This window comes from Limanda limanda, chromosome 5 (assembly GCF_963576545.1).
Source record: "Limanda limanda chromosome 5, fLimLim1.1, whole genome shotgun sequence".
NCBI lineage: Eukaryota > Metazoa > Chordata > Actinopteri > Pleuronectiformes > Pleuronectidae > Limanda > Limanda limanda.
In genome coordinates this window covers 6,349,678-6,376,383 of record NC_083640.1, presented here as the reverse complement: position 1 = coordinate 6,376,383, position 26,706 = coordinate 6,349,678, and the positions used below count along the sequence as shown (strand labels likewise).

The following is a 26,706-nucleotide window of genomic DNA, read 5'->3' as shown; positions in this document are numbered from 1 at the left end:
GCGCGTAATTGGAGCGCACTGGCGAGGCGTCCCTTGCACCCCCACCGGGATATCGCTGTCGTGATGTTCAATACTTCGGGAATTGAGTTCACTTTTGACAATAAGGAGGATATTTCCGAAGTTATCAATGGAACCCTGGAGCTTCTCTACAACGTCCTCGTCACCGTGGGTCCCACCGCCATGTGGAACGAGTCGTGCGGGGAGCAGCTGCTGGACTTCGGGCGCCCGGAGAAGATCATCATCGGGGTGATGCTGGCGATCATCACGGCGGTCACCGTGATGGGGAACACCCTGGTGGTGATCGCGGTGTGTGTGGTGAAGAAGCTGAGGCAGCCGTCGAACTACCTGCTGGTGTCCCTGGCAGTGGCGGACCTGTCCGTGGCCATAGTGGTGATGCCCTTCGTAATAGTGACGGACCTCACCGGGGGCAAGTGGCTTTTTGGGGAGGTGTTCTGCAACATCTTCATCGGCATGGATGTAATGTGCTGCACTGCCTCCATCATGACCCTGTGTGTGATCAGCGTGGACAGGTGAGTTTTACAAAGTTGGCTGCAGCTGGACAGCATGCTGCTTTGGAGCGCGTCAGTTTTTGCATCGGCACCGAAATTACGCATTCGGTGCGTCTTGCGGTTTTAAACGCCAAATATGTGTTTTTATTGGCTGCTTCCAAACCACTTTAGTGCACTGAGGGTGGGTAACAGTTCAAGTGTCAAATGAAGTAATGAATTGTAAACGAGACGCATGAAACAAATGGGCGTTTATACACCAGATGATGGCTCTTAAATGCCTCATTCCACATCAGCTGCTCTGTGCGTTTCAAGCCTCTGATGCAGAAAATGACTGTACGCAGACTGTGATTCATTTATAGCACGATTCATTAATCTGCTTGACCATGGGCATATTTTCCTGTTGGCTCATTACGCATACGATCAGGACTCATGCACCTGGTTGCCAAGACACTGTGATACATGATTTGAAATGGTCCTGCATTTCTGTCTAGGGCGCACAGCAAGACCCACGTTCTTTATTATTACGCGACCATTAAAATAAAGGAAAAGCAAAAGCAGCTGGAATTCCCTTTACATGGTACAGCAGCAGCAGATGACTCAATTCCAAATGCTGTGTTTCTGACTCACTATACCTGCATATGAGCATTACCATTCATGGTGTTTGGCATCAGCATAATGTTCCAAAATTATTCATGAAAGTGAATTAAATACAGCCCACATAGATGCCTCACATTTCAACCCTGAACATCCATCCCCAACCAACCAGGGTCCCCACTCTGCTCACGGCTCAGGGGAGACTGTGCTCACAAAGGCAGAGTCAATCCTGATAGCTTGAGACAAATGAGACATGTCCAATGCTCCCACTACATCCCACAATGAAATAAAAGTCAAGTACTCGATGTCACTGCTCTGCAACTGTAACCTTAATGAAGACAAAGGCACATTGTGGCATCGATGATCTGATTATTTCCTTCTCCTATTGCCAATCAGGCGTTATTATCTCTATGCATTACACCCAGAATGATGTGTTTCATGCCCGTACACGCGCTGGGATAATGATATTATGGGAGGAAATGGATCGTAGAGATCATGCTGTGATACAGTGTGATGGCTCCAGTCAGCATGCAGTGACACTGACAGAGCTATGGCTGTGCTTAGGTGGGAGGTAACGAGATCAGTTGTGTAGAGAGAGACCTTTCCTCAGAGGTTAGGTTAGAGGTCACCATGATCACAGTGATAACTGAAGATGGATCGGCGGGGACTGGGATTTGTGTGTGATCTGTAGCCACTCATTCCTCAGTCAGGTCATGAGGTGGCTACCGTGAAACCAGTCACTCGTCATTCTGTGACATCCTCCTGTAGAATAAAATGTTTTTCCCATCTTAACCTCAGCAAATATACAAAAGCTGAGTGGAAATAAACAATGTCAGTGTTTGTAGAGCAGGACTCCTTTTGTTTTCTCGTGGAGGCTGAGTGAAAGTGCTGCAAACCGTCAGGTGCCATCGTCTGTGATTAGAGAGGAGAGTTGTTCATAGTATATAATCAGAAAGAAGAAATGGACCCATCTGTGAGTGAGCATGCCTGAAACGATAGAGTGGATGATTGAATGTGTTACTGTGAGATCAAAGTGCTCACACACACACACACACACGCACACACACACACACACACACACACACACACACACACACACACACACACACACATACAGACGGCACTCGAGCAGAGCATCTCCGATCCCCTTTGCCTTTTTGCCAGACACAAGAATTTAAAATAATGTGATGTCAGTTTGGGATTATTTTTATCCCCACGCAAGCTGCACAGACAGTTCTGTGAGCTGTTTTCAGTGATCGCTGTGCAATCAGATTTGTTTTAAATTCAACAGCGCAGAGAGTCTTTGGCAGATGATTCACAATGGGAATCATAGAGATAATTCATCTGGATGGGAATTGCCAATTAGGCACACGATTAGCTTTGATTAGGGCTGTGTTGGTGTCATCTCGGGTTCCCAAGGACGTGCAATGCAAAGCGAAGCTGAAATGTGAGGAGTGCCGCAAATGAGGCTCAGGATTGAGCAGGCGGGTTTTTGGAGGTGAAACAGTCCCTGGAGGGAAGGTGCGTTACTGCAGAGAGAAGCTGATTGTCTCGGGGAGCTCCTTTAGGGTTCCAGGGGAGGTGCTCTACTTTGCAGTTTATGCCAATATGGGCAATCTGGTACTAGAGGAGTGGTCCCCAGTGTGTGTGGGCAAAGGATTTATGACCCAGCGGAGACTTGCATGGCTTGACACAGATGTTCCTAGAGTGACTGCTGTAATCCTTCAGGAACAGAGTATCTCTGATATTCACCATCCATGTTGACACAAGTCTAATCAAAGACCACAGATATTTTTTGAATGAATATACACACTCTATTGAGTAAAACAGCACATTATGTTGTAAAAAGGTGCGTCATATTCTAAGTGTGGTTGAGAGGTCTGAAGCAGTTTTTAATCTTCTCACATTAACATATACAACCATCCAGATTGAGGCAGTCAATACCATCTGTAATTTAGACATTAGATGTTGGCAATGTGAAAATAATTCTGAACTGTGTTTTATGCAAGTTTACATCATTAACAAGATATTGCGGTGGAGGCGGGTTTTCCACCAAAGAGGATCAGTGATTAGATCCGTGGCTTGATAATCTGCCTTTCAAAGTGTCATTGAGCAAGACACAGCTCCCCAAATTACCCCCGGTGGCTGTGTTGACAATATATGATTGTGTGTAATAGAGAAAAGTGCGTGTATAGAAGCGCTGTATGAATGCGTGTGTGAATGGGTGAATGTGAATTGTAATGTAAAGTGGTCAATAAGACTGACAAAGCACTAAATAAATACAGTCCAAAGTGCTATATATAGATAGTTTAAAGCTTAGTATAAATAAAGTCCATTTACCATTTACATTTTCTAGAAAATATAATACCTCAATAACCAAAGTACTTTATCACATTAATACAAGAATCATAGAAAAATCTAAAATTCCTCATTTATTTGCAGTATTTCCCACAATGGACTCAAAAAACTATTTACTATTTACTACAACTATATACTAATTTGTGTATTATAAATGTAATGGACGTAAAAAGTACCTGCTTTCCATTTCAGTGTGAAAGTCCAACCCGAGCCTCTTTCCCCCTTCAAAATGCTTCAAAACTCATCTACCACAGCAGCAACTCCCCTTATAAAACTTGGTTGAGTAACTTTTCTCGAAAAATATCAGCAAGCTAATGGGATCATGCCTAGGTCATGTAATAATGACTGCAGAATGGTGGTGATGCTATTGATTTCATACTGTATGTGGAAGTGCTGTGAAAACCATTCTTACGCATCAGTACCCATTCATCACCTCCAGCCTCTTTAAGTGGAGATTGCAGAACACTGCAAATTGAAGCTAACACAGCACAGCGCTGAACCAGTGCCATCATAAAGGTCCAGTCTGAGTGTTGTCAAGTGGATAAAAGAGAAGTTATGTTCCCAAGGCCTCCAGTCTAAACTAATGTAGGTAGAATTGCCTTTTTTTCATAAGTTATCCTGGCTTGCACTTTCAGCGTAACCGCTTTCGTGCCCACTTCCAGCAAAAAAAGTTAGTATCTATTTTGGCTGCAGTTGGGTCTTAGCTTCACTGAGAGTAATATGTTGTATGTTCAATAATTCAAAAGTCAAATATGAATGATTTATTCAAGACAGTGGGAAGGAAGGGTTCTCCTTTTCTCCAGCTCCTCAGACCTCTAAGAAAAGGAGGAGGAGTGAGAAGCCTGCAACAGCAAAAGACTGACGCTAGTTCCATTTGAAAATCAAATAGGAGCGGGTTTAACTGTATGTGAACTTGTGGTTGGTTGGTGGGATGTAGGTCAAGAGAAAAAAACACAACTGCTGAAAAGTAAACTTTTTCAGCAAGGATCAGACGAACGAAAACACGAGTGTAGGTGTGATCACAGCCGTCAGCTCCTGCCGGGGATTTGAGGGAGGAAATCACCGAGGCTACAGGACCCACAGATGACAGCAGGATTAGCCACTGCCTTCGCATCCCTTCTGCCAACTGATGTGTCATTGATTAGCCAAGTTCCCACACAGCTCCCGTATCGACCTGCCCTCTACATATGATCATAATTTTGTGAGGTCAGTGCGTAAAGGTCGTCCCGGGAGAGACAACATCCACCCGCTGCAGCAGACACAGATGACTTGACCTGGCTGACGCATCCTCAGGTAATTTGATGTGACGCCCAAGTTCTACTCTCACAGGCGCTGTTCGCTTCCCACTCGTCGGCCACCTCGCCGAAATGTGGAGGATTGGACGTATCCTGCCAGCCTAGTGCGATGAGATCAAAGCAGACCGCGCTTGTAAAGGAATGCAAGATCAGGACGGAGAGTGTGTTTCAGTGCTTAATGGGATTTTACACTGAGTTCTTAAATCCCGGGATCACAAACAGTTTACAGAGTGCTGGGTTCTAGATCTTTTAGAAACCACGAGGGACACGTTTAATGTTACAAACCTCTGCAGCAACCCATCTTCACAGAGGAAACATGCATCTAATTTTAAACCCCTATCACTGCCTGTGTCATGTAAACAAGCCCCTCTTCCAGAGCAAAACTGCTGTCAAAATATTTCAGAGCCCCATTAAATAAAAATGCCGTGAGAATGCATTTGGCAAGTTAATCATTGATACGTGCTGCTTGTACTATCAACCGCACTTCTGTTTCTTTCCTGTTTGACTTTTATCACAGAGGCACATGAAGAGAGATTGTCCACTGATCATGTGATCGGGTGGTGTGTGTGTGTTTCTGTGGGAAGGTTGAGATGTTTGAGAAGAGAAAATTAAAAGGAGGAGAGCAACATGATTGAAGCTCCTTGTTGTTTGTCTGTTGACTCTGTGATTCCCCTACTTTATTGGGCTATTGTTACGGAGTAGGCAGCCATTGTTTAAGCCCTTCTACGTGTTCCCTTGGAAAAACAAACATATTTAGCTCTGGCTTGTTACTAAATCTGTAGCAGCTACAGCAGGTGCAGCTTGGACCCATCATAATGCATTCACAGCATGTGTATCCATATTTAGCAGATTCAGTGCGACTAACATCAGATATGCACAATATTTGTGATAGATATCTTGTGATTGACAGATAAATGGGTGCAGGTCCCTGAGCGTGCAGTATTCTCATTTTCTGAGACAGGCTCCAGCCCTTGCTCTTCCAAATATGGTTACTTCTGAAATAAAATAAAAATAAACAAAAGATGGCCCCGGCGTAAATGCAGACCTCGAGGCTTCAAAACAGAAGTTCACAATCCAATGGGAGATGCCATGATGGGTTGCCACTTGACAAAATCCTAAATTAGAAAAAATAAGTACTATAGAAAGTACAGTACTAGTCATAAACTAAATGTCCAAAAATGTACCATCATCACAAGATCCTACTATCTAGTAGATCATATTTTTTACCACGCGAGAGGCAAAGGTCACTTGAACCCTTGAGCACACTGTGCATGGTGTGGTTCATATGCATTCCCTATTTTCCATTTGCCTTTACTTCACCTGTCCTTCCTCTTCTAGTCACATTATCATTTTTTTCTTTAGGGAAGTGGTGTCCTTAATTTCACAGAAAAATGGATATTCAGTAAAGGGCAGAAATGCAAGTGTAAACCAAACGTGACTTCATAAAGGAAACAAGAAGAAGAGGATAAAATAGTCTCCAGTCACGCTAACAGCCCTGCAAGGTTCCACTTTAAGAAGGGATTTTAGCCAGCGTGCAAACGTTACTTTGTCACAATGACAAAGCAACGTGCTGATGTTTGGCTGGATTTAATAGTTGTTGAGATATTTCAGTCTGGACCAAAGTGGTGGATTGGGTGAGACTGTCAACCCCAGAGCGACACAACTGACATGACTAATGATAACCCTGCACACCAAATCTCCTATATCCCAGCGTTGTCGCTTTGTTTTTCTTTTACCATTGTCCCTCACACCTCTGTGGAGAGGTTTGGAGGGACACTCCAAAGTGAGGGCAACGGTTCAGGGGCAGAAGTGTGTCACAGGCATCTGCAGAGAGGCTGGTATTATTCACCTTAGAGAATATTAACATTGAAAACTGCAACATATGTTTGAACAGCACATAGATCCATGTTTAACTGACCGATCACATGCTCTGCGATTTAATGTAATTATTGGCCGTCTTTGTTGGGAGACACTTAAATCAGACTAGCCTAGGCAACTAACACTTTTACACAGAATCAGATGCAACTCTGCATCATATCTGAGTAGTGGCTGTCATATCCAGAAAGAAGTACTTTCACAGATAAAGATGAGGGTATGAAGGAGGATGTTCTGTTCTGTTCTGCTGATGTTCTGAATAATTATGTAACTCTTGTTGGGTAAAAACCAGCTGACCCCAATTTGATGTTTCTGTTTTATTGTAGAAAAGAGTTTGAAACCCTTGATTCCTGAAAAGTTGGGTACACCCATTAGTCATCACGTCAGCAGCAGTATGGGCATGTTGCACTGGATTTGACATGGGCGATGATGGATGAGTAACCACTCCGTAGACAGAGATGCAAGTTTTATTTTGTCATTCCCAGCTTGTCACCCTTTTTACCTTGCAGTCACCAGGGACAGGAAGTAGAAAAGGGCAAAGTGCTGCGTACCTTTACTGTGGCATAAATCATGCTTTGTGTTTGGCATAACAAAGGTGGGGTCCATTATTCATCAAGATTGAACAAAGGACCACCGAACATTTAGCAAGCGGTGAGATAATGGGTTTCCTGTTGATGGAGCTGAGAGACTGCAAACAAACAGACACACACCACGCTGCGGATTGTAGATAATATGTCTTGAACGTTAGCATATTGCTGCTGTTGCCCAATAACTATGCAACTCAAGTTTTGGCATTCGAATCATCTGCACATGTGGACAGAATATTTATGTGGTCCATTAAAAATACTGGAGTGTATGAATGTTCCCATTAACAAGAAGCTAACATTTAAGACCAGTGAGAGATGTTGTGCTTTCACGTTTATTCATGTTTAGTTTGGTGTCCCTTATTGAAACTGCTCCTGAAGGCAGCAGCTTTTATTTATCAATTAATTGTCTGATATTTCTCTCACAGTCACATCACCTTTCATATACTGTAGTGTCCAAATCATCGAATGAACATATCATAACTTCCTCCCACTATCCAGAAGTGAAGCCACAATATCCCAGATATGAACGCTGCTATATTTCACACTTGAAGTCTGTGCAATAGGGATCAAGGGGTGGAGGCGTCGTATTGGGGTACGGTGAATTCATGTGCGTGACAAATCATGAGTCAGACACAGCTGTCAATCATGATGTTTCACCGAACTTTTATTTAATCAAAGTGCTTGTAAAACCAAATTTACAGGAAACATGAACACGTGAACACAGTGTAAGAATGCCCTCTACATATGATCATAACGTAATGTAAGAATAAGTATGACCTCAAATGACAAAAATGGATCTAACATGTACTTTTTAGTTTGGTCCATCTCCCATCCACTGACATGGAAGAGGCAGGAATTAGGACCTATACTGCAGTCAGCCACTAGGCGACGATCAAGAAGCTTTAGTGTCACTCTTGGCGAGCTGTCATGTTGTCAGTGTATGGTCAGAAAGTCTGAGACCACTTGTTCTATTGTTGTTGTAAGTTACTTCTAGACTTACTGTCCAAGAGCTTTGCATGATGGACACGTTCAGTGGGACATTGTTGCTGAATACTGATGCTCAGAAGTTGGTGATTTGACCCTCGGGACTGAGCCAAGTTTGTATTCCTGCTGTGAAACAGCAAATTGAGTTATGGCCCCCCATCACTGCCCTTGAGCAAGATACCAAACCCCAGAACTGCCTACTAACTAGGTCATTGCACTGTTTGCAGCCGTGTACTTTTTGAAATGCATGTGTCTGTGTATGTGGCACACAGGGAATAATAAAACTCCAGCATCAAATTCAATCTGGTGCATTAACGTTGTAGAAACAGTTGAGAGTGGCAGATCAGTCTGACCTTGGAAGAAACAGATGACAAAAACACACAAGACATCGTCTCGACACAAGATCCATTAGTAGCCGTTCTCCAGCCTTTTAACGTATTACACTTGAAGTGCTCAGAAAAAAGGAAAATAACGTCTACGAATCCATGACAACCACCACAATTAGAAGACAGAATTTGCGGTGAGCTTGTTTTTTTCAGTTGTAGACGCATCCTTCAATCACTTTTGCAAAAGATCTCTCAGCTCAGTTTACCTATTAAACAGCACAGTAGAACACAATACATGTTGAGCAGGCAACATAAACTTAAAGTAGGACATGGCAGTGTTGGGATGTGTGGGTGTGTCTATTTACTGTTGCCCTATGCCACCTCAAAGTTCAACCTCAAGTGCATGTTTGTGTTGAGCTCAGACTGTCGACTGAAGAGGAAATCCTGCTCTTTGTTTTATATTCCTCCAGTCGTTCTCCTTTTTTTTCTCATGTCTCTGTAAATAGAAATGTGTCTATTAGTCTGAATGTCACCTTAGTGAATTGGCATGAAAGTTATTAATATCTTACTGTCTCATCATGCCATAGGGATTTATCTCTGGTAAACCCCTATAGGGCTGGGCGATCAAACGATTAAATTAATTATCGCCAAATAACTTTTCCTCGATAGAGATATAAGACATTGGTCGATACGACGTCTACAGAAGTCATTCCATGAATGTTTTGACGGACAACACGAACAGCCAATGATGATGAGAATATTAACCAATTATGTGGCTGGAATAGAGTTACAGCCATGTCAATTTAGGTTGACATCCACAGCGCAGAGTGTAGGAGCATCAGGCGGCAGCAGCACACGTATTAATGTTTGGGCCACTGCAGCCGTGTACATCAGTACGTCAGGAGTGGGAGCGACATAAAAGAGAAAAAGAGCGACAGCGTTGTAGAAGAAGAAAACTCCAATGGACACAGCCCAAGGCTCAAAAGACAAGGACATTGTTGAAAATAAGGGTCTGAGGAATTTTGTCTCTTTATTGTCGACAAGAAGTAGAGTAGTACTTAAAATTGTGTCGAAAGCATCTTCCCACAAAGACAGGTAATACCACTACTCTTTTTTATCCTCTGAAGCTGAAATGATGGAAATAGTTTTTTTATTTATATCCAGATATATATCGATATCAACTGATTCCATATCCCCCAGCCCGAACTCCTTGTTGTCCGTTTGAGTTACTCAACATGCTGTTGTGCATGTGAACTTGGATCATTGATCTGAGAGGCCAAATCAGATAGTTTAAGTCTCACTTGTGAAATGTTACCATGTCCAGACGAGAATACAAAAACAACAGCAAACACCGAAACAAGGAATTCCGGTCAGTGTTGATAGTCTAAAGTCTAAAGAAACGATCCAACAAGGACCAGTGAAGAACACAATGGTCCAATAAGCTGGACACAACAAGACAGTGAATGCCCCTTGATTTTTTGGTGTAGTTGTCGGTTAAAGTGTGATACTTAAGCATTGAAAGTCTTGTTGCTTCCCTGTGCCATTACATCTTCAGTTCGACACAGAAGCGCAATTAATCCTGGGATGGGTTGGGCCATGAAGGATCGACTCTTTGGAGCCTTGGTGTCTCGGGGATGGAAGGACACATGGAAGGACACATTTGTCGGACACATTTGTCGGCTGGATTTAAAGGAGCCATCAAAATGGGACGTTGTAGTCCGCTGTGGCGCTCATAAAATGCAGCTTCCAGAGGATGCAGTCCCTGAATTGAGAATCAGGTACTGGGCGAGAGAGAGATTCCTGTGGAATGCTGCTAATGTAGTGCATTGATGCTTCATTTAGCTGCAAACTTGTATTTAGACCTAGCAGTGCTAACTGAACGTAAGGAAACCAGTACAAAGGTGCAATTGTTGGTGTTGTTATTGTTGTGGTTGTTTCTGGCGCATGCTCATTTCACAGAGCAACAGTGGGCCTGATGTGGTGTCAATGTTCCCCAATCGCATTTAATGAAACCAGAGTTTTTGAAAAGCTGCTTGTTCAAAGGCGTTCGTTAAAATTAGTTTTTTAGTGACTTAATAACGATTTATTTGGACGAGAGGCCCAAACGCAGATGGAAAAGTTTGTTTTCAAAATGTCCACATTAGTTTGGACAGGGTTTTAATCTCCCCAAAACACTGGTGTATAAACACAGATGAATGGTTCTGTTCTATTTTAATGACCACTCGAATAATCATACGTTAGTCCAGTACACTAAATAAACTGTTCAAAAATAATTCACCAGCATTTCTTTTGTACATTTGAAGCTGATTGCTCTGTTCAGCATCATGTCTACATTGACTGTTACTAAATCATAATTTCATGCACTGATTCGACAACACAAAGGTGATCTTTATTTTACTGAGTATTATTATCAGTCCCATGACAGTGTGGTTACAGCTGTGTTTGCTCTCTTATAGCAGCATTTGTTTGTCTAGCTGTCTAGCTTTCAAATTAGCCTGCATTTTTGCAAATAAATGTAGTACAGTGCCTTCAAATCTGTTCTTTTCCACTAGAAAGACGCTGAATAATTTTGAATTAATTTCTCTCTCCCACAGCTCAGGCGACATAAGCAGCAGTGAAATGGCTCTTGTAATAATTATTACTGTCATCAGTCATTGTTTTCGTCTGGTTGGGCCTCACTGCTCTGTACAGGAGCATAGATTCCACCTCCATATCTGTTGTTCTGATTTACAAAGTCAAATTGCATTAAATTTATTGTCTTCTGGGGAATGGTATGGTATCTGTCTTGCTAATGAAAGCAATGCAGCTGCTATTATTGCTATTTAGTTGAATTATTATTCTGGCGTTCTTGTTGTGCTGCTTGATTGATTTATAGGTTGAATATTTTCCATCAGAAGGATGCATCCAACGTGTAGACCAAATCAAATCATTTAGATGTTCTCAGCTGTCCTCCGTGTTTTTAGTGTGAGCTCCCAGGGCCACTGTGAGGAAAGGCATCAGAGTGTATTTGTGCATCAACCTTCAACAACAAGGCAATTCAAATGTCTTTATGTGAGGCGTGAACAGAAATAGAGAAAATGGATAACGGAAAATGTTAATGATTTGTGTCATGATTGAGGCAGATGAATACCATTTTAATTCTATGGAATTTGAGTCTATTATTTTTGTCAGTATTACTCATACTGTCACGTTGTACCTGGCTTTTGAAGAGTGGCTCAGAAGATAGGCTTTGCACTGATACTTTTATTTCATTAAATTAGTCATCTGTGTGTGAAGTGTGCATTTTCTCTCTGAGTTTGTGTGGGTTTTCTCCAGTTTGCTGCCATAGTCCAAAGACATGCACATTTGGGTGAGGTAGAATAGAGACTCTAAATTGGCCTTGGTGTGAATATGAATGGTTGTTTGTCTCTATGTTGACCCTGCAATAGATTGACATCCTGTCCACGGTGTAAACCATCTCTCGCCCCAATGTCAATTGGGATTGGCTCTCCCCTTGACCCTCAAAGGATTAGTGGTGTAGCTAAAGGATGGAGGGAATTTTATAAGAGGGCAGACAGTTATTGTGCCAGAGGATGTGTACATTATCATACTGTTATGTTCAAAATACATGTGACATATCTCATATGTGAGTCACTGCTTCAGTGCCTCTTCTCACCCTCTGTCTGAAACCCTCAGTTTTAGCTCTGCCCAGTTTGCTGTGATTGCTCAGCCGGCCTATTCTTTTGTGATATGGTCCACCATAAAGAGCGTGCCACGTCCCTTTACCTAGTGAAGTGAAGCCAAAGAAGGTTTCATTCACTTCTAATTTTGTTGTTAGTCATATGTCCCGCTGTGCTGATATGAACATGAATAAGAAGAATTTGGGTTTTTAGTCAGTTTTTTTTGAATTGTTATGTTAATTGATAAGTTTGAAATATGACATTTTTTTATATCATCTATTCTTAGATAGTTAAACATTTAAAAACATATACCGAATGCATCAGAACTGCGTCATTAAGGCTCATATTGATGAATTCTGGGGAAAGAATGGCAAACTTCAGAGATCTCTCTTCGACAGGGGTAGGTTTTTAGTAGAAGGTCTGTGATGTTTTTCATGTCCCCAAACAAAAGGTCAGCAAGAGAATAGGAGGTGGAAAAAAGCACTGTCCTCAACCACTGCCTTTATGTTACATGGTGGTGTCTACTGACTCAGAGAACAAGAGAGATACAACTCCTCCTCACTGTCCTCTTCCATTTGCCTAGCCATGAAATGATGACATAAAATGGGCTGTGCAGCCACTTCAGTTAGACTAAAGCCGGCTACATGCCAAATTGGAAGAAAGTGAGTTGGTTCAAAAGAGGAGCTGTCTGTGGTATCCTTGGTAACTAAAATTGTTCCCTTTTTTTTAAAGGTCGTGAGTGAAACCGGAGCAAGTGGAGAATAAGATTCCTCCCCCACATCTGAGACTTCCTCTAAGCTTATTTAGTTCCTAGGTGTCCTTTGAGAGCGCGACTGCACTCAGTGACAGAACCAAAGGGAAGGTGACAAAGATGGAGGGACTCGTGTCTTCACACTCGTTCTAGCACATCGTCATGACAGGAAAAGGAGAGGGAGACACACTCGCTGCCACTTATTCATCGTCCTCTAACAGACTTGAGTCATTGTATAATAATGAAAGAGCGTTAAGATGCACATTTATATTTGAAAGAGCTTCTTGGGATCTTGCTAAATGGTTTTGCAGATTTGTGGCTGTTACTGGGTCGTAGTTGTGGTCAATAATAACGTTAAACATGGCAAAATAAAGGTGGTGGAAGAAGTATCCGGATCGTTTAGTGAAAGTACCAATACAGCAGGGCCACAGTACTGCATTAGAAGTCAGAATCCTGTTATACCACTGTTATAATCCATGACATTGTGTCGTATTTTAAAAGCTTGTTGTGTCATCCATTGTGTAAAATCTTCATCTTAAACACGATTAGTATAGTTTTCTAAATAATTTACTGGAGTAGAAAGTAGATTATAATTTTTTAGGAAATGGGCATATTAATAATAATAATAATAATAATAAATATTATTATAATAAAACACAAGGAAAATATCTTAAAATCCAACTTAAAGCTAGTCTTGGTAACCCTGATAACCCTTACTGATGATTTTATGGGACGTGAAGAGGATATATCACCAATAACCAACACTACCTCTAAGTACTTGAGTACATGTAAATAGTTACTTTCTACGACTGCTTTTCTCACAAATTAAAGACACTTTTTAACTGAGGCAGTAACAGGCATGGACTCTTGCAAAAGTCATTTTCTCAGCAGAGAGAAATATCTATAAAAGCTTTGTGGCTGCATCACAAACCTGGTCGACCCGGCTGTCACCGTAATAGAACTCCGTTAAAGAATTGACATGAAGCAGAAAACGGCTAGATGCTTAACAGACAGCCAAAAAAATCCATTCAGAAAGTGAGAGTAAGTGGTGTAGTGATGAAGATTCAATTTCACTAATGTGGACCCTGGTGACAAAGAAGACTTGTTTTTTTAGCTTGTTTCCTCCCCGTGCTCAAAATTATAAAGCCTAGGTGTTGTTATGCATATGTAAATGTTGTGTTACCCTCATTACTTTGTGCAGATATTTATTTATAGGTGATGCCATGAAAATTATGGTTCTTAGCTTCTGCTGCAGAATATTAATTACAAGAAACAGGATAATCTGCAATTTGTGAAAGTTGACTAAATAAAAACTAACAGCAATCTGTCCTCTACCAGGAGCAACCAACTGGATAATATAATATATCTGTGGTTGGTATTTGTCTTGTTTTAAATTTAGTAGAAACTGAACTGCAGACAAATTTCACACACTTATAGATTCCAGTCCCCTAAACATTCCTTTTTCAATCCAAATAAAAAATGATCAAAATTGTATTGTTTTTCTGCTTGGCCCACTTCCTTCAACTAAGTTTCATGGAAATCTGTTCTGGGGTTTTTGCGTGATCCTACTGGCAATCAAACCAACCAACAGCAGAGTTAATTACAAAGAAATAGAGAGTATGTACATACAGTATAAAAGGCCTAGTCGCTTAACCGTAGCCAAAAATTTACCAAATTCTTTGTCAGACACGTTATTTTGGAAAATTTAGTTTGATGATTCGGTTCAATTTGCAACTTCCACTCCAAATCACACTTGGGCCATAAAAACACTTCAGCAATGGGATGAGTTGAGCCAACGCTGCAACAGCACTACTGTCCAGTGTGTGATAGATTAACCAAAGAGCTGTGGCTCACCGATCAAGAAATATGTGTGAGTGCTCTTCAAGTCTTGAGTAGGAGAGGAGCTGAGAAAAGCTCTCAGACGCTGCAATTACCACAGTGAAGAGGCTAAAAACACCAGCCAAGGATCAGAGCCAGATGATGTTTGCAGAGCCCGCTGGGACAGGGTGACCGTGGAGGGAGCTGAAGAGAACAATGTTAAATTATGTGTGTGGTGGGAATTGCTGAATTTTATTTTTATTTCTTATAATGAAAGGCGCTTCCTATAGTCAGCTTTAGTCATTTATAGATAAGGGATGTCAGCAATGTGTTTTAGCTTTTCAAGTGCCACAGGGAATTCTGTCCTGGTGAGTAAAGGGAAAAAATAAAGGTTTGACGAAAATGTGCTTTAGTATAAAGCTAGGAAATATTATAGTTTCTTTTTTTAAAGAGACATTGTAAACTATCCTGCACCAAATTGTATCGTAAAACAACACATGGTTTTACAGGTGCCACACATTTTCTTGGCAGAGTGGCCATACTATAACTCCAGAGGGTGTTGTTTTGAGGCTTCAGTTTGTTGTATGATTTAAAGATATAATTAGTTTGTTAGAGGTTTAGAGTTTAGAGATTCTGTTAGTTTTTTTTAACTTTGGAAAGAGAGGTTTCCTGTCCTAATGCTAAGCTAACCCGCGGCTGGCTTTAGCCTCATATAAAACATACAGGAATGAATGCGGCGAGAGTGTATTTCCCAGAATGCAGAGCAATTTTAGTGACTAGTCAGATGTGTGCAGATGAGAAAAAAAACAAGGTACGAAAATCTCTTTTTTAAACATTTCTTACAAAAAAAATGCACTTTGTAAATGTACCAAGGAATCCAGCTCTGTGCCTTCTATTAAACATGGTCAAAGAGTGTCCACCATCAGTCCCATCTACAGTATACTAATGCTGTGAGTACCTCTATTGTGATTAACTTAAAAGATACACAGCGCATCTCCATATCCTATAATAAGAAAATAATCAAAAATATCTGGGATCGAACTGTGGCAGCTTGGTCTTGTTGATTTGTTTGACCAATCATGAGTCTGTCAGCTGATTAACAACAATTAAATCAATCTAACCAGAAAACCAAACTTGAACATCGTCAATGTGATAAAAAAAATAAAAATGAAACCGTCTTTATTTGATGTGTTGGCCTTTTTCAGTTTCCATCCATCAAATTATTCTAACTAATCCTAGGGGAGGCAAGATTTATGACCTCTACTGCAGCCAGCCACCAGGAGGCGATCACGATTATTTTAATGTGTCTCAATTCAGAGGCTGCATTTGAAGACTGATTGAATCACAGCGGTGCAACTAGTCTGTTCTATGTTCAAAGCTCCTTTGAATGCGGCCAACAAATGAGTATCATGCCAGAGCCGAACAGCTAACGGTAAACGTTTAAAAAAACAAAAGGGTCATTAAAACTTTCCAATGTTACCAACTGCAGCTCTGTTGCTAGGCGACAGCAGTAAGGGTGGAACCAGCTGGTGATGCCAACACCGGAAATCCTTTGTAAACCATCTAATTTCTGACCGTGTGTTTGCAGCCCAATTTTGGCCTCACTTTTGGCGAGCTGTCACGTCGACCATTTGGCTGTGGTACCGTCCGACACCCTTTTCAAACCACCCTCTAAAACAATTGAATCTTTACTTTCAGACATTGTTAAATTCCATATTATTCAATATACTTATTGTAAGTAAAGCCGCCCTTAAATCACCTTACCGTTTTTTTTTTTCCTGGTGCTTGCTGCTCATCAAAGCTGATGTTCAACAGCTCTTACAGTTGCCTGTGACTGAAATTCACAGTCATCGTCTGCTGTGTTACTGAGTTAGCTTGGTTTTGTGTTGCAGAGTTTATTTATGCTTGTTTAATTGAGTCATCTCTATAAACTCTTCTGCTCTCATCTATTGTGTATAGAGCCTGCAGGGTATTTGCTTTGTGGTCCAAGGACACCCGGCCGGTTGACACGCTGACTATTGGAGGTGGAATCCATTTATCAGTGCAACACTAATAGCTGCCTATCACCGCTATTGCTGTGATAGACAGTAAACCAGCAATAGGGACAGGTGGTGCGCTGTGCCGGAAAGGCCATAAAATATCCAGACTATGTGTTACAGCGATTAGAAGGAAGTAAAAGAGACATCATAAAGGCGCTAGGAGCCAAAGTTGCATGTGGGGATGCACTGTGTCTTTCACACTGTCTTCCAAGTACACAATAAATTCTAAAAATAGCTCACAAAAAATAAAAACATAATTAGCAGTATTAGGCAAAGCACAACAGTTTTGTCAGGGGCATCATCTGAGGCGATTGAAGCGCGGCCTTTAATGTGAAGCCTGCAGCTGGTCCGAGGTCCTGAGTCATGATTCAGGATTACAGATAATGTGTGTCAGTCTTTGACCCACTTATTTTAACCACTCATTTTTTTAAACCCTCCTCCACCCCAACCCCAGAGATTATTTCCAAACATTGTCTTGTAATGTATGTAAAAGAATATGTAGCTCACCCTGTATTCTCGGCCGATTCTGTGTTTGTGGTTGTGCCAATAGTTGATACCATGTGTTTTCCTCGGTCTGGCGACATCTGTATGATGCCTCTCATTACATTTATTAAACTGCTTTTTGCTTTGGTATTAGTGTTTTTGATTTTGCCAGGCTCAAGCTGTGCGTTGTTTGATGATGGATTGGGGCCAAGAAAAGTTATGGAGCTGTGGGAAGGGGATAGTATTTTCATATTCAAATATCCAGGATGAAAAGGAAACATTTTGGAGAAAAACACAAATAGCGTAATTTCTGTGTTCATTTGCTGTTGAGTAGAAATTTCCATAAAATAATTTAAGAATTTCTCTATTCCTCATGGATACAGAAATAATTCCTTGTTTTCAGCAACATTGGCTGAAAATGAGACAGAGGAGTATGTTGACCTTTGGCTCACACTCGTAGGCCCTGTCCCAATTCACCTCTCTGCCCTACCACTTGGCCCTACCATTTTGTTTTGCACATGGCCATGAAGGGGTAGTGTTGTCCCATTTGTCTATGTGATGTATTCCATCCAGAAGGTTCAAACCACCAACCCTCTTTTAAGTGATTTCCCGGCTCCTGCAGTCTGCAATCTGAAGTTTCCTTGGGCAAGACCTTGTACTTGAAATTGCCCCTGACAGTTTATGGATGGAGAAAAAAATGAGTGTGTGCATAGGTGAAATTGACTTTTACAGTAAAGTGCTTTGAGTGGTTAATAAGACTGGGAAAGTGCTATATAAATACAGTCCATTTACCACACAGATGTGTGTGCCATGGCGGTATGCTTTGAGCTAAAGGCTACTATCAACCTTTTAACATGCTCAGTAAAATATGCTAATATGCTGATTTTAAGCAGTTTGATAATCTCCATTTAGGGTGTTAGATCAGATAATCAGCATTAAACACAGAGTTCTGCAGAGGCTGATGGGAATGTCAAGATTTGTTCATCACCGTAAGACTGACCTTCGATGAAAAGTTAAGTGATCATTACAGTTCCTGTTGGGACATGAATGTCTGCAAAACATTTCATTGCAATCCATCAAAAAAGATATTTCACTGTGTACAAAGCCGACCGACTTACTAACATTGCCATCCCTGGTTTGATGCTGCTAGCCTGGCTAAAAAGTACTTTCTGTTTATATAGTTTATAAGTCATGGTGGGATTTAAGTGATCCTGTAAGTGACCCTGAAAATTATGATCGATACAGGCAGGTACAGTCACCTGGTCAATATCGTGAGTCACTTCCTCATTATTTGGATATTTATAGATTTGCCACAACGCCCAACACAATAAATACCAGGAGTTATTCTCAGACTGTCTGACCAAAGCCAGCTGTCTCTCCAACATATCTGAGGGAAGAAGTGCGTCTGTCCAAGGATGAGTCAGTCTGGATTTATGTAAGAGTCTAAATGAGGGTCAAAAAAAGAAAAGCGCTGCTGCTATTTTACTCACTCATTCTAACCCGTCACCTGAGCAGAAGAAGGAGAGCATAACAGAGCCTGACCTGAACTGCTGCAAGTTCATCTGAGCTAAAAAAGAGTGAGGCTGGTTTCTCCGTAAGGTCTGACACGGATTGGAGTGCTGCTTCTTTCCCTGTTGGGGAGGAAATCACAGATCAGCTCATGTTGTGCAAGAAGTGGCTCAGTTTCTGTCTTACAGAGGTTCCTTGGAGAGCTGAAGGATTCCTAAAGGAGTGAGGCTGTTGTCTGATGTTGGAAACATCCTGGCACTCTCGCTAGACAGTCTAGGGCCGTTTAAGATAGTATGTGATGATATTTTTAGGAATGAATAATCACGATTACATTCATTTATTTGTCACTTGAAGAAAATCAAAGCCTTATACCTCTTTTATGGCAAAATTTGCAGGAATACACTGGTATTCAAACGCCAGTAAACTGGAGTAAAAAAGAAATTAACTCCTTTCCCATTGAGTTTTCCTCTCTGTGTGCGTCACAGTCGACATCACAAACGCACTATAAACCAAGACGCTCTCACCTCACTACCACAAATTAGCACGTTCACCCGGGTGTTTCGTTTTCTTCACTGCCGAGCCGGAGCTGATAAAAACCTGTGGCTGCTTCAGAGTCATTTGACCCAGGAGTAATATGTTGATTGTATCCATTCCCGTGGCAGAAAAGAACTAGGTTTTTTTTGACCAGTGGAAAAAACACTTTAGAATCAGAGGAAACAAGCTTTTCTTTCATAAATTCTGAAGATGTCTGATTTACAACAAGCTTTTTCTCTATAGATTGATCAAGGACTGTGGTGATTTCTGACTATTTTTCAGCACTCCTAATTTGTTAAACAAACCAAGCATGAAAGCAGTGACACTGCTGACTGTTGGATAAAAAGCAGACACTTCTACGTTCTTGAAGAGACAGTTCAACATAAACGGCCTGATTTCAGGCAGCGTCTGCATCTCTGTTCCCGTTTCACTCACACAGATTGACTGCCACAAAAATATTCTCAAAGATGTTTTCCTCGCGATGGGCAACGCTTCACTTATGAAGCTAATTTTGGATTTCCCTGCAGCGCAATGACAGAGGAATTATAAATGTCTCAGTAGTGAGATGAATGAGGGAGGATTCTCCAGTGGAAAGTTTCGGGGAAAATAACGTAATTTGACAGACTTCCGCCCTCCCCTGTTACTTTTTTGGAGGAGAACTTGCTCTATATTTATCACCGTACCACCCGTATGCAGTGCATCCTCGTAAATATTTCACTGTGTATCCATTCTCAAACATAAAAAAGTTTCACTTGCACACCAGGGCCAGTTACCGTTTTTCAAAAGAGAAAATACTTCACTTTACACAGCCCTATACTAGCCGAGTGGAAGAAATGGAATCCTCCATTAGCTCGGGCACAGTGTTTGTCTGATGCACAATAATCCCTGAGGCCTGCTGTGGCTGTGGATGTGTCCTAAATCCTCCAGAGATATGAAAACCAAATCTAAACTCTGTGTGTGTGTGTCACTGTTTCTGTTAAGCGCATACTGTTTTATGAGAGGTGATTATAATCATTCACCACTGGTCTTGAAGCTTGATTATGAGCCTCTGACGTATCCAATGTGGAATTAAATATGTTCTGCATTTCACATAATATACTGCAATTTCACTGATTATCCATTTGTCTACAATAAACTAAATATTGCAGATACTGTAATATTTATGCCAGATTTTAATTATGATATACTCTATTTTTTTTAATAACGAATTAATCAAATGACTATGAGAAATGTCACCTACATTGATAAATCTACAGAAAGTTATGACCTTCGTTTTCAGATCTTTAGGCTTGTTGCCTTGGTTTTATAATCTGAAAATGTATTCTTATGGTTCACTCTCACATTCACTGCCGCAGCAATTTTCAGCTAAAATTGCTCCATAAGCAAAGTGCACATTTCCTGCCCTGAACCAAACAGCAGACACAGTTAGAAATAGCTTGTGTATGTAATAGTACATTAAGCTATTAATAAAAAGGCTGATACATCTTTTAGGATTTGGGGGATGTAAAACTGAGTTAAGCGCAATGAGAATATTGGACTTTCATCAGATGGATAGAAATGTGTCTCCAAATAAAAGCTAATGTTCCTCAATCGGCTGAATATGTAAATGTTTGTGTAAAATAGTTAAACTTGTTGCTGACTGTTTTTTGTCATGAATACTTTCAAGGGGATTATAGGTCATTGTTGTTCTTACAGCTTTTCTTTTGTTCAAATAAGCCAAAACTGATTTGTTTTGCATTATTTTTGTGTATTCTTATGTTATCTGTACTTTCCCCTCCAACAATCCGTTTATTTTTTCATTCATGTTAGTTTGTCTGTCTGTCTGCTAGTTAGCAGCATAACACACAAACCCGGCGTGTCAGGGTGAGGTGTGCATGTGGATCCAAAATGCAGAAGCAAGGATGATGAAGTGTGTCTTTAATTATGGCAAAGTTACTACAGCAAACAACACAGGGTTCAAAAAAGAAAGTCCACAAAACAGAAAAACACTGGAAACCAGAAAAATAACCCCAAAAGCTAAACTGAATAAACAAGGCGACAGGATGACAAGATGAACTAAGGAAATACGATGTGCAGGGACAGACAATGACTTGTGAATGATGACGAATTGATAAAAAGAAGCACAGAGACTTAAATAAACAAGGGAGACAGGATGACTGAACACAGGTGAAACACATGGGGAACAGGTGCATACGATCACCAGGGTGGGAAACAGGACAAAATAGAACAGGAAACTGGGAACTCAGAGAGAACAACCATACAAACACAAGCAAAAAGTCCATAATCAAAACATATCTGTACAGAAGGGGTACACAATACAGTAGTAAATTAGACCTCCAGAGCTCAGGGTCAGGCCAGGATCATGACTGGTATGGGTCAGTGAAGAATCCATTAAATCTTGTTGTGGATCTGGATCAGCAGGCAGAACCAGGAATTGTTTTCTACTTATTCCACATTTTATTTTACTTCTTGAAGAACCATCAATGAATCTTGATTAGAATAACTAAGACATGGTGTGGGGGGGCTGGTATCAATGAGTGTGTTTATTTTTGTGCGGATCTAAACTGGATCTAGTAGACTTAAATGCAGCCTTAGTTATTAAGCTGGTTTTAATTTAAGGGGACTGTTGGGCCTCGGCGGGGTTATGTGCTCTAGTGAGTGTAATTCTAGTAATTGGTAGACTCAGTAGACTGTAGTGCTGTACTTGGGGTCCATGTATGTCCGTATAAACCTACCTTTCATTTCTGCTGTATCATGTTATTGCCTGACAAGGATCAGTAAAGCTTAATCTTGTCGTGTCAAAACACACAAGATAAAACCATCCGAGGTCCCTCAGACGCTCTCATCAGCTCGTCCTGCTAAAACACAGACAGGAACCTGTGTAATGAGGCGTTCAAATGTGTGGTATGTTATCCAACCTGGCAGTTGTTTGTCTCCAACCGCATGGTGAAAGGATTTTGTACTCAACGAGGATGCATCTGAAAAAAAACAAAACCTGTTTTCTAAAGGGATGAGTCATAGGTTGTGGAAAAGTTCCCTCCACACAGCACACACACTCACAATAACCTCCCAAATAAGCAGCAGAACCACCTTCCTTATTACTGAAGAATGCATTCGGAGACGAGTACTGCATTACTGCTATTCATTATTGAGAATTCCCACAGCATGTAGTGTACCCATCTCAGGATCTGCCTTGTATCTATTTGACATCGCTCGCCTGGATGTGTTCAGTGCCCCTCTGTAAAGCTTAAATGCATTTTAAGTGAGAGTTGTTAGCTTGGCCGAGTAGTGGTTTGGGGGATTGGAGTTGAATAAGCAGTTATTATGTAATATTCACTGAGCACAACTACCCTGAGCTGAGGGGTGTTGAAGAAGGACATGGTAATGGAGTGTGGCAAGTGAATTTATATGGGAACCAGAAAGTTAATGTCTTGGCTTATGAAATGAGATTTCCCGGGAGAGATTTTTACTTAACACTAATGAAACAACAAATATGAGAAATTAGGACGTTCCATTCCCATGCTCCTGTATACTAGGTGTTCCCAAACTTTTTAAAACCCCGACCTCCAAAATAACGCCGCCAGACACTTGCCACCCCCACCTTGATTGAAGCATACAAAGAATATTGACTGGAGCTAGACAACCAAAATGATATTAATATTTGTTGTGTGCTCTGTGGTGCTGTAAACTGACTTATATGGAACCTGAAGAAATCAGAAGGCAAAGGACATATTTTGTCATAGTCAGTGGGGGCAGGACAATGTGCCTTCAGTCTGTGGACCGAGTTGAACCTGTCTTCTTCTATATCCTTGAATAAACTACAGCATTGGTTGCCAGCTGGGTCTAACCTCAAGTCTAGACCAACTCATGATTTTGATAATTTAGTTAGTTTTAGTTCAACATATCTGACTGACAGACATTTGCGGGGGTCACTGGTGCAGATCTCCGTCAAGTCTAAGATATTCATTGAATCATCTCCTCTTTAGCAAGTTTTCTTCATTCAACGTTTATTTTGCTGCTTTAATGCTGTATATAGAGCTCACTTGCAGAGCTTTTATTTTGATAAGTTGTGAACTTGGGTCTGAGGATTGTGTTTATTGCTGAACAGACCTCCAAAATAGCCGACATGTATGTATGAAAAATAGCAGCGGTTCAGTAAATTTAATAATTTTAAATGAATATACAAGCCACAGGCGGGAATGGTAATAAAGCAAATTCATTTTAATGCTATGGAAACCCATTGAATAAATATTGACAGAAAAAACAGATAGCATGAACAAAGTATTGTAGTTTTCTAACTTCAAAACTTCAATCTGCACCATAATTCTGAAATAGCTCCAGAGCATCACCATGGGCCAATACAACTTTACAAGCAGACAGGTTAAGAACAAGTACTCCACTAGTAGTGCATTTTCAAAAACTTTATAGGATTACTGGAAATTATCTCGCGACCCCCTTCAGGGGTCCCCACCTCTACCGAGGGAGCCACTGCTCTGTACCACCAGCCATACTGGAAACCACTTCAATGCTACTTGCGCTGAGTGCTGTGCAGCAGAGTATGCCAGACTACACTTCACTATTTTCTATAACCAGCGCTTATAGCTGGATCTACTATTTTATATATATATATGTTGCTCCACTTTGTGTCAGGAAAGTATTAAAAGCACTGGAATGGATATCAGAGTCATCCAAGTGAGTGCTAATGACTTATTCTGAATCTATCAGAATATTTAATGCGCATTCCTTACACTCTGGTTGGCCTCACAACCCACACAAAACTTTAGTGTGAAAACATTAAAGCCAACATAATAACATACAATTACATTTTCAGACCAAACGCGTGGAGCATTTCAACACTTAAAGAGCAGGGAAGTAGGTGCAGAATCCGGCCCATGTTGACTGAGCTGAATTTGATTTCCACACTGCTGATATCATCACTAGTGGACGATGAGGAGAATTGGCCAGCACTCCCCAAAGCTTTTTATCTTGTGATTAACTATCGAGTGGAAACCAGAAAGAAAAACAGCCTGCAGACTCTAATACACAGCTTTCATCAATGACGCTTTTGATGCGGATGAGGGCTGTGGGCATTCAGCCAAAACACGCAGAGATGTACACACAGATTTTTCATTTTGAAAGAATTGTAGCTATCTTCCCTGGTTTGTTCAAATCCCAGCCTTTCACACCTCACTTTATCTTTTTTCTATTTTTCTGACACCGCCTGTCTCTGTTTGAAACCACCGAGCTGCCTGTTTGATTGAGAGCTCCCTCCCCACTCGCTAAGCTCCTCCAAAGCCTAAGGAAAAGCGTCTAATTGCCCGCTAGGCAACGACGGAGCTATTGACCTCTCGTTGAAATGTCTGTCTTTGAAATGAGCAGAGACGAATGTCCTGCTATTGCACTGTACTTCCATCTTAATGAAGACAGGCAGCAGATTTCTGTGCGTCAACCGGGGTGTCCGGGTGCATTATATGTGATAAGTGAATCACCATCTTTGAATTTAAGGTGAAATAACTATTGTACTGGACAAGGTTCTCCACGGAGAAACAACAAAAAGACGAACCTGGATTGATCTGTCCAAAAATCCAAGAGGATTCTCCCTACCCTGTCTAGTGCCCCTGAGCAAGGCACCTTACTCCCCTAACATCTGCTCCCCGGGCTCCGTACATGGCTGCTCACTGCCCTGTGTGTCCTGCACCAGATGGGTTAAAAGCAGAGGTTAAATTTCCCCTTCCATGAGTGTGCCTGTGCATGTCTGTGCATGTGTGTGGGATAAATAAATGTATCTTAATCTTAATCTTAAAGTATTTGAGAAAAAACCCAGAGGTTCCTTCAACTGCTTCCTCATCTTATGATAAAAATCTGCCTGGGAAGCATTGGTGACACTTCTTTCGTTTTCTTTTTTTCCAGGTACCTGGGGATTACGCGGCCTCTCACCTACCCAGCGCGGCAGAACGGTCAGCTGATGGCAAAGATGATCCTGGGAGTGTGGCTGGTGTCGGCGTCCATCACCCTGCCCCCTTTCTGTGGCTGGGCCAAAAACGTCCACACAGCCGGCGTGTGCCTCATTAGCCAAGACATTGGCTACACCATCTATTCCACAGCTGTAGCCTTTTATATTCCCATGCTGGTCATGCTGTTCATGTACTACAAGATCTTCAGGGCAGCTCGCAAGAGTGGCGCCAAGCACCGTTTCACCGACCTCTCGCGCCGCGAACGCCTTGAAACAGTGGCTAATGAGGCGCTCCGCATGCAGGGCCTGAAGCCGCCCGGTGTGATGGAGGAGTGCGCCGCCTTGTCCCGCCTGCTGAACCGTGAGCGCAGAAACATATCCATCTTTAAGAGAGAGCAGAAAGCAGCCACAACACTGGGGGTAATCGTGGGGGTGTTCACCGTGTGTTGGCTGCCCTTCTTCATCCTGTCCACTGCCAGGCCCTTTATCTGTGGAGTGGAGTGTAGCTGCGTGCCCATCTGGCTGGAGCGCACGCTGCTCTGGTTAGGCTACGCTAACTCCCTAATGAACCCCTTCATCTACGCCTTCTTCAATCGAGACCTGCGCTCCACTTATCGTGACCTTCTCCGCTGTCGTTATCGCAACATCAACCGTCGACTGTCTGCCGTCGGCGTACACGAGGCACTCAAGGTTTAAAGCCGGGAACTTCAGCTTGATATCTCGAGTGGGGCTCGGTGACATCACTTCAGCGTGTGTGTGACTTAGTCAACCGACTTTGGAGCCGAAAATCACAAAGCGTACTTGATGGGCTCCACAAGCCGACACTGCTATTGTGCATATGCCACAGTTCTGTCCTGGCCCTGGATTTATGGTGGGATAATGTTGTGACAAATGAAGTGACATGTAAACACAATCAATCATCCGAGGGCTTTTGAAAAGGACAGAAGCAAATAGATTGCTGTATAATAACAAAATTGGTGTTTGATACGTATAAACCATGTTTGTGCACAATGACTTCTGAGCATCTCCATCACACGTCCCAGATTAATTTCAAACACGTTGATGTGTATTGTGATTTGTGCCAAGATATTATTTAATATAACTTCATCTCCAGTCAAGAGGTTTCTCATTAAAGTTAACGGGAGCACTTGTTTCACAAATGTTTAAACAGTGGTGATGCCAGGTGAGGGGAGGTGGGTGGAAAATGGTGTTGGAACGCGCCATGAGGGGAAGCTTTTCCATTCATGAAATGTATTTGCCTGTTGCCATACAAAGAAAATGAAAGTAGATAGTTTTGTGTCTGCATGAATCAAATTTGTCTTACATGACACTGTACACATTAATCATAAGAGATTCTGAACAATCATTGACAGCAGAGCAGAAATGTTGTCCAATGTTCCACCCAAATTGCAAAGTCCACATTATAATATGA

The 26,706-nt window shown here is 41.6% G+C and overlaps 1 protein-coding gene across 1 annotated transcript; it reads left to right on the top strand.

Annotated features, from left to right (window-relative positions):
• On the top strand, nucleotides 1–25,970 carry htr7c (5-hydroxytryptamine (serotonin) receptor 7c). The gene is made up of 2 exons (XM_061072157.1): nucleotides 1–530; nucleotides 25,232–25,970. The coding sequence occupies exons 1-2, from the start codon at nucleotides 64–66 to the stop codon at nucleotides 25,968–25,970; spliced, it is 1,206 nt and encodes a 401-aa protein (XP_060928140.1). The 5' UTR covers nucleotides 1–63.
• Nucleotides 25,971–26,706: the final 736 nt, after the last annotated feature.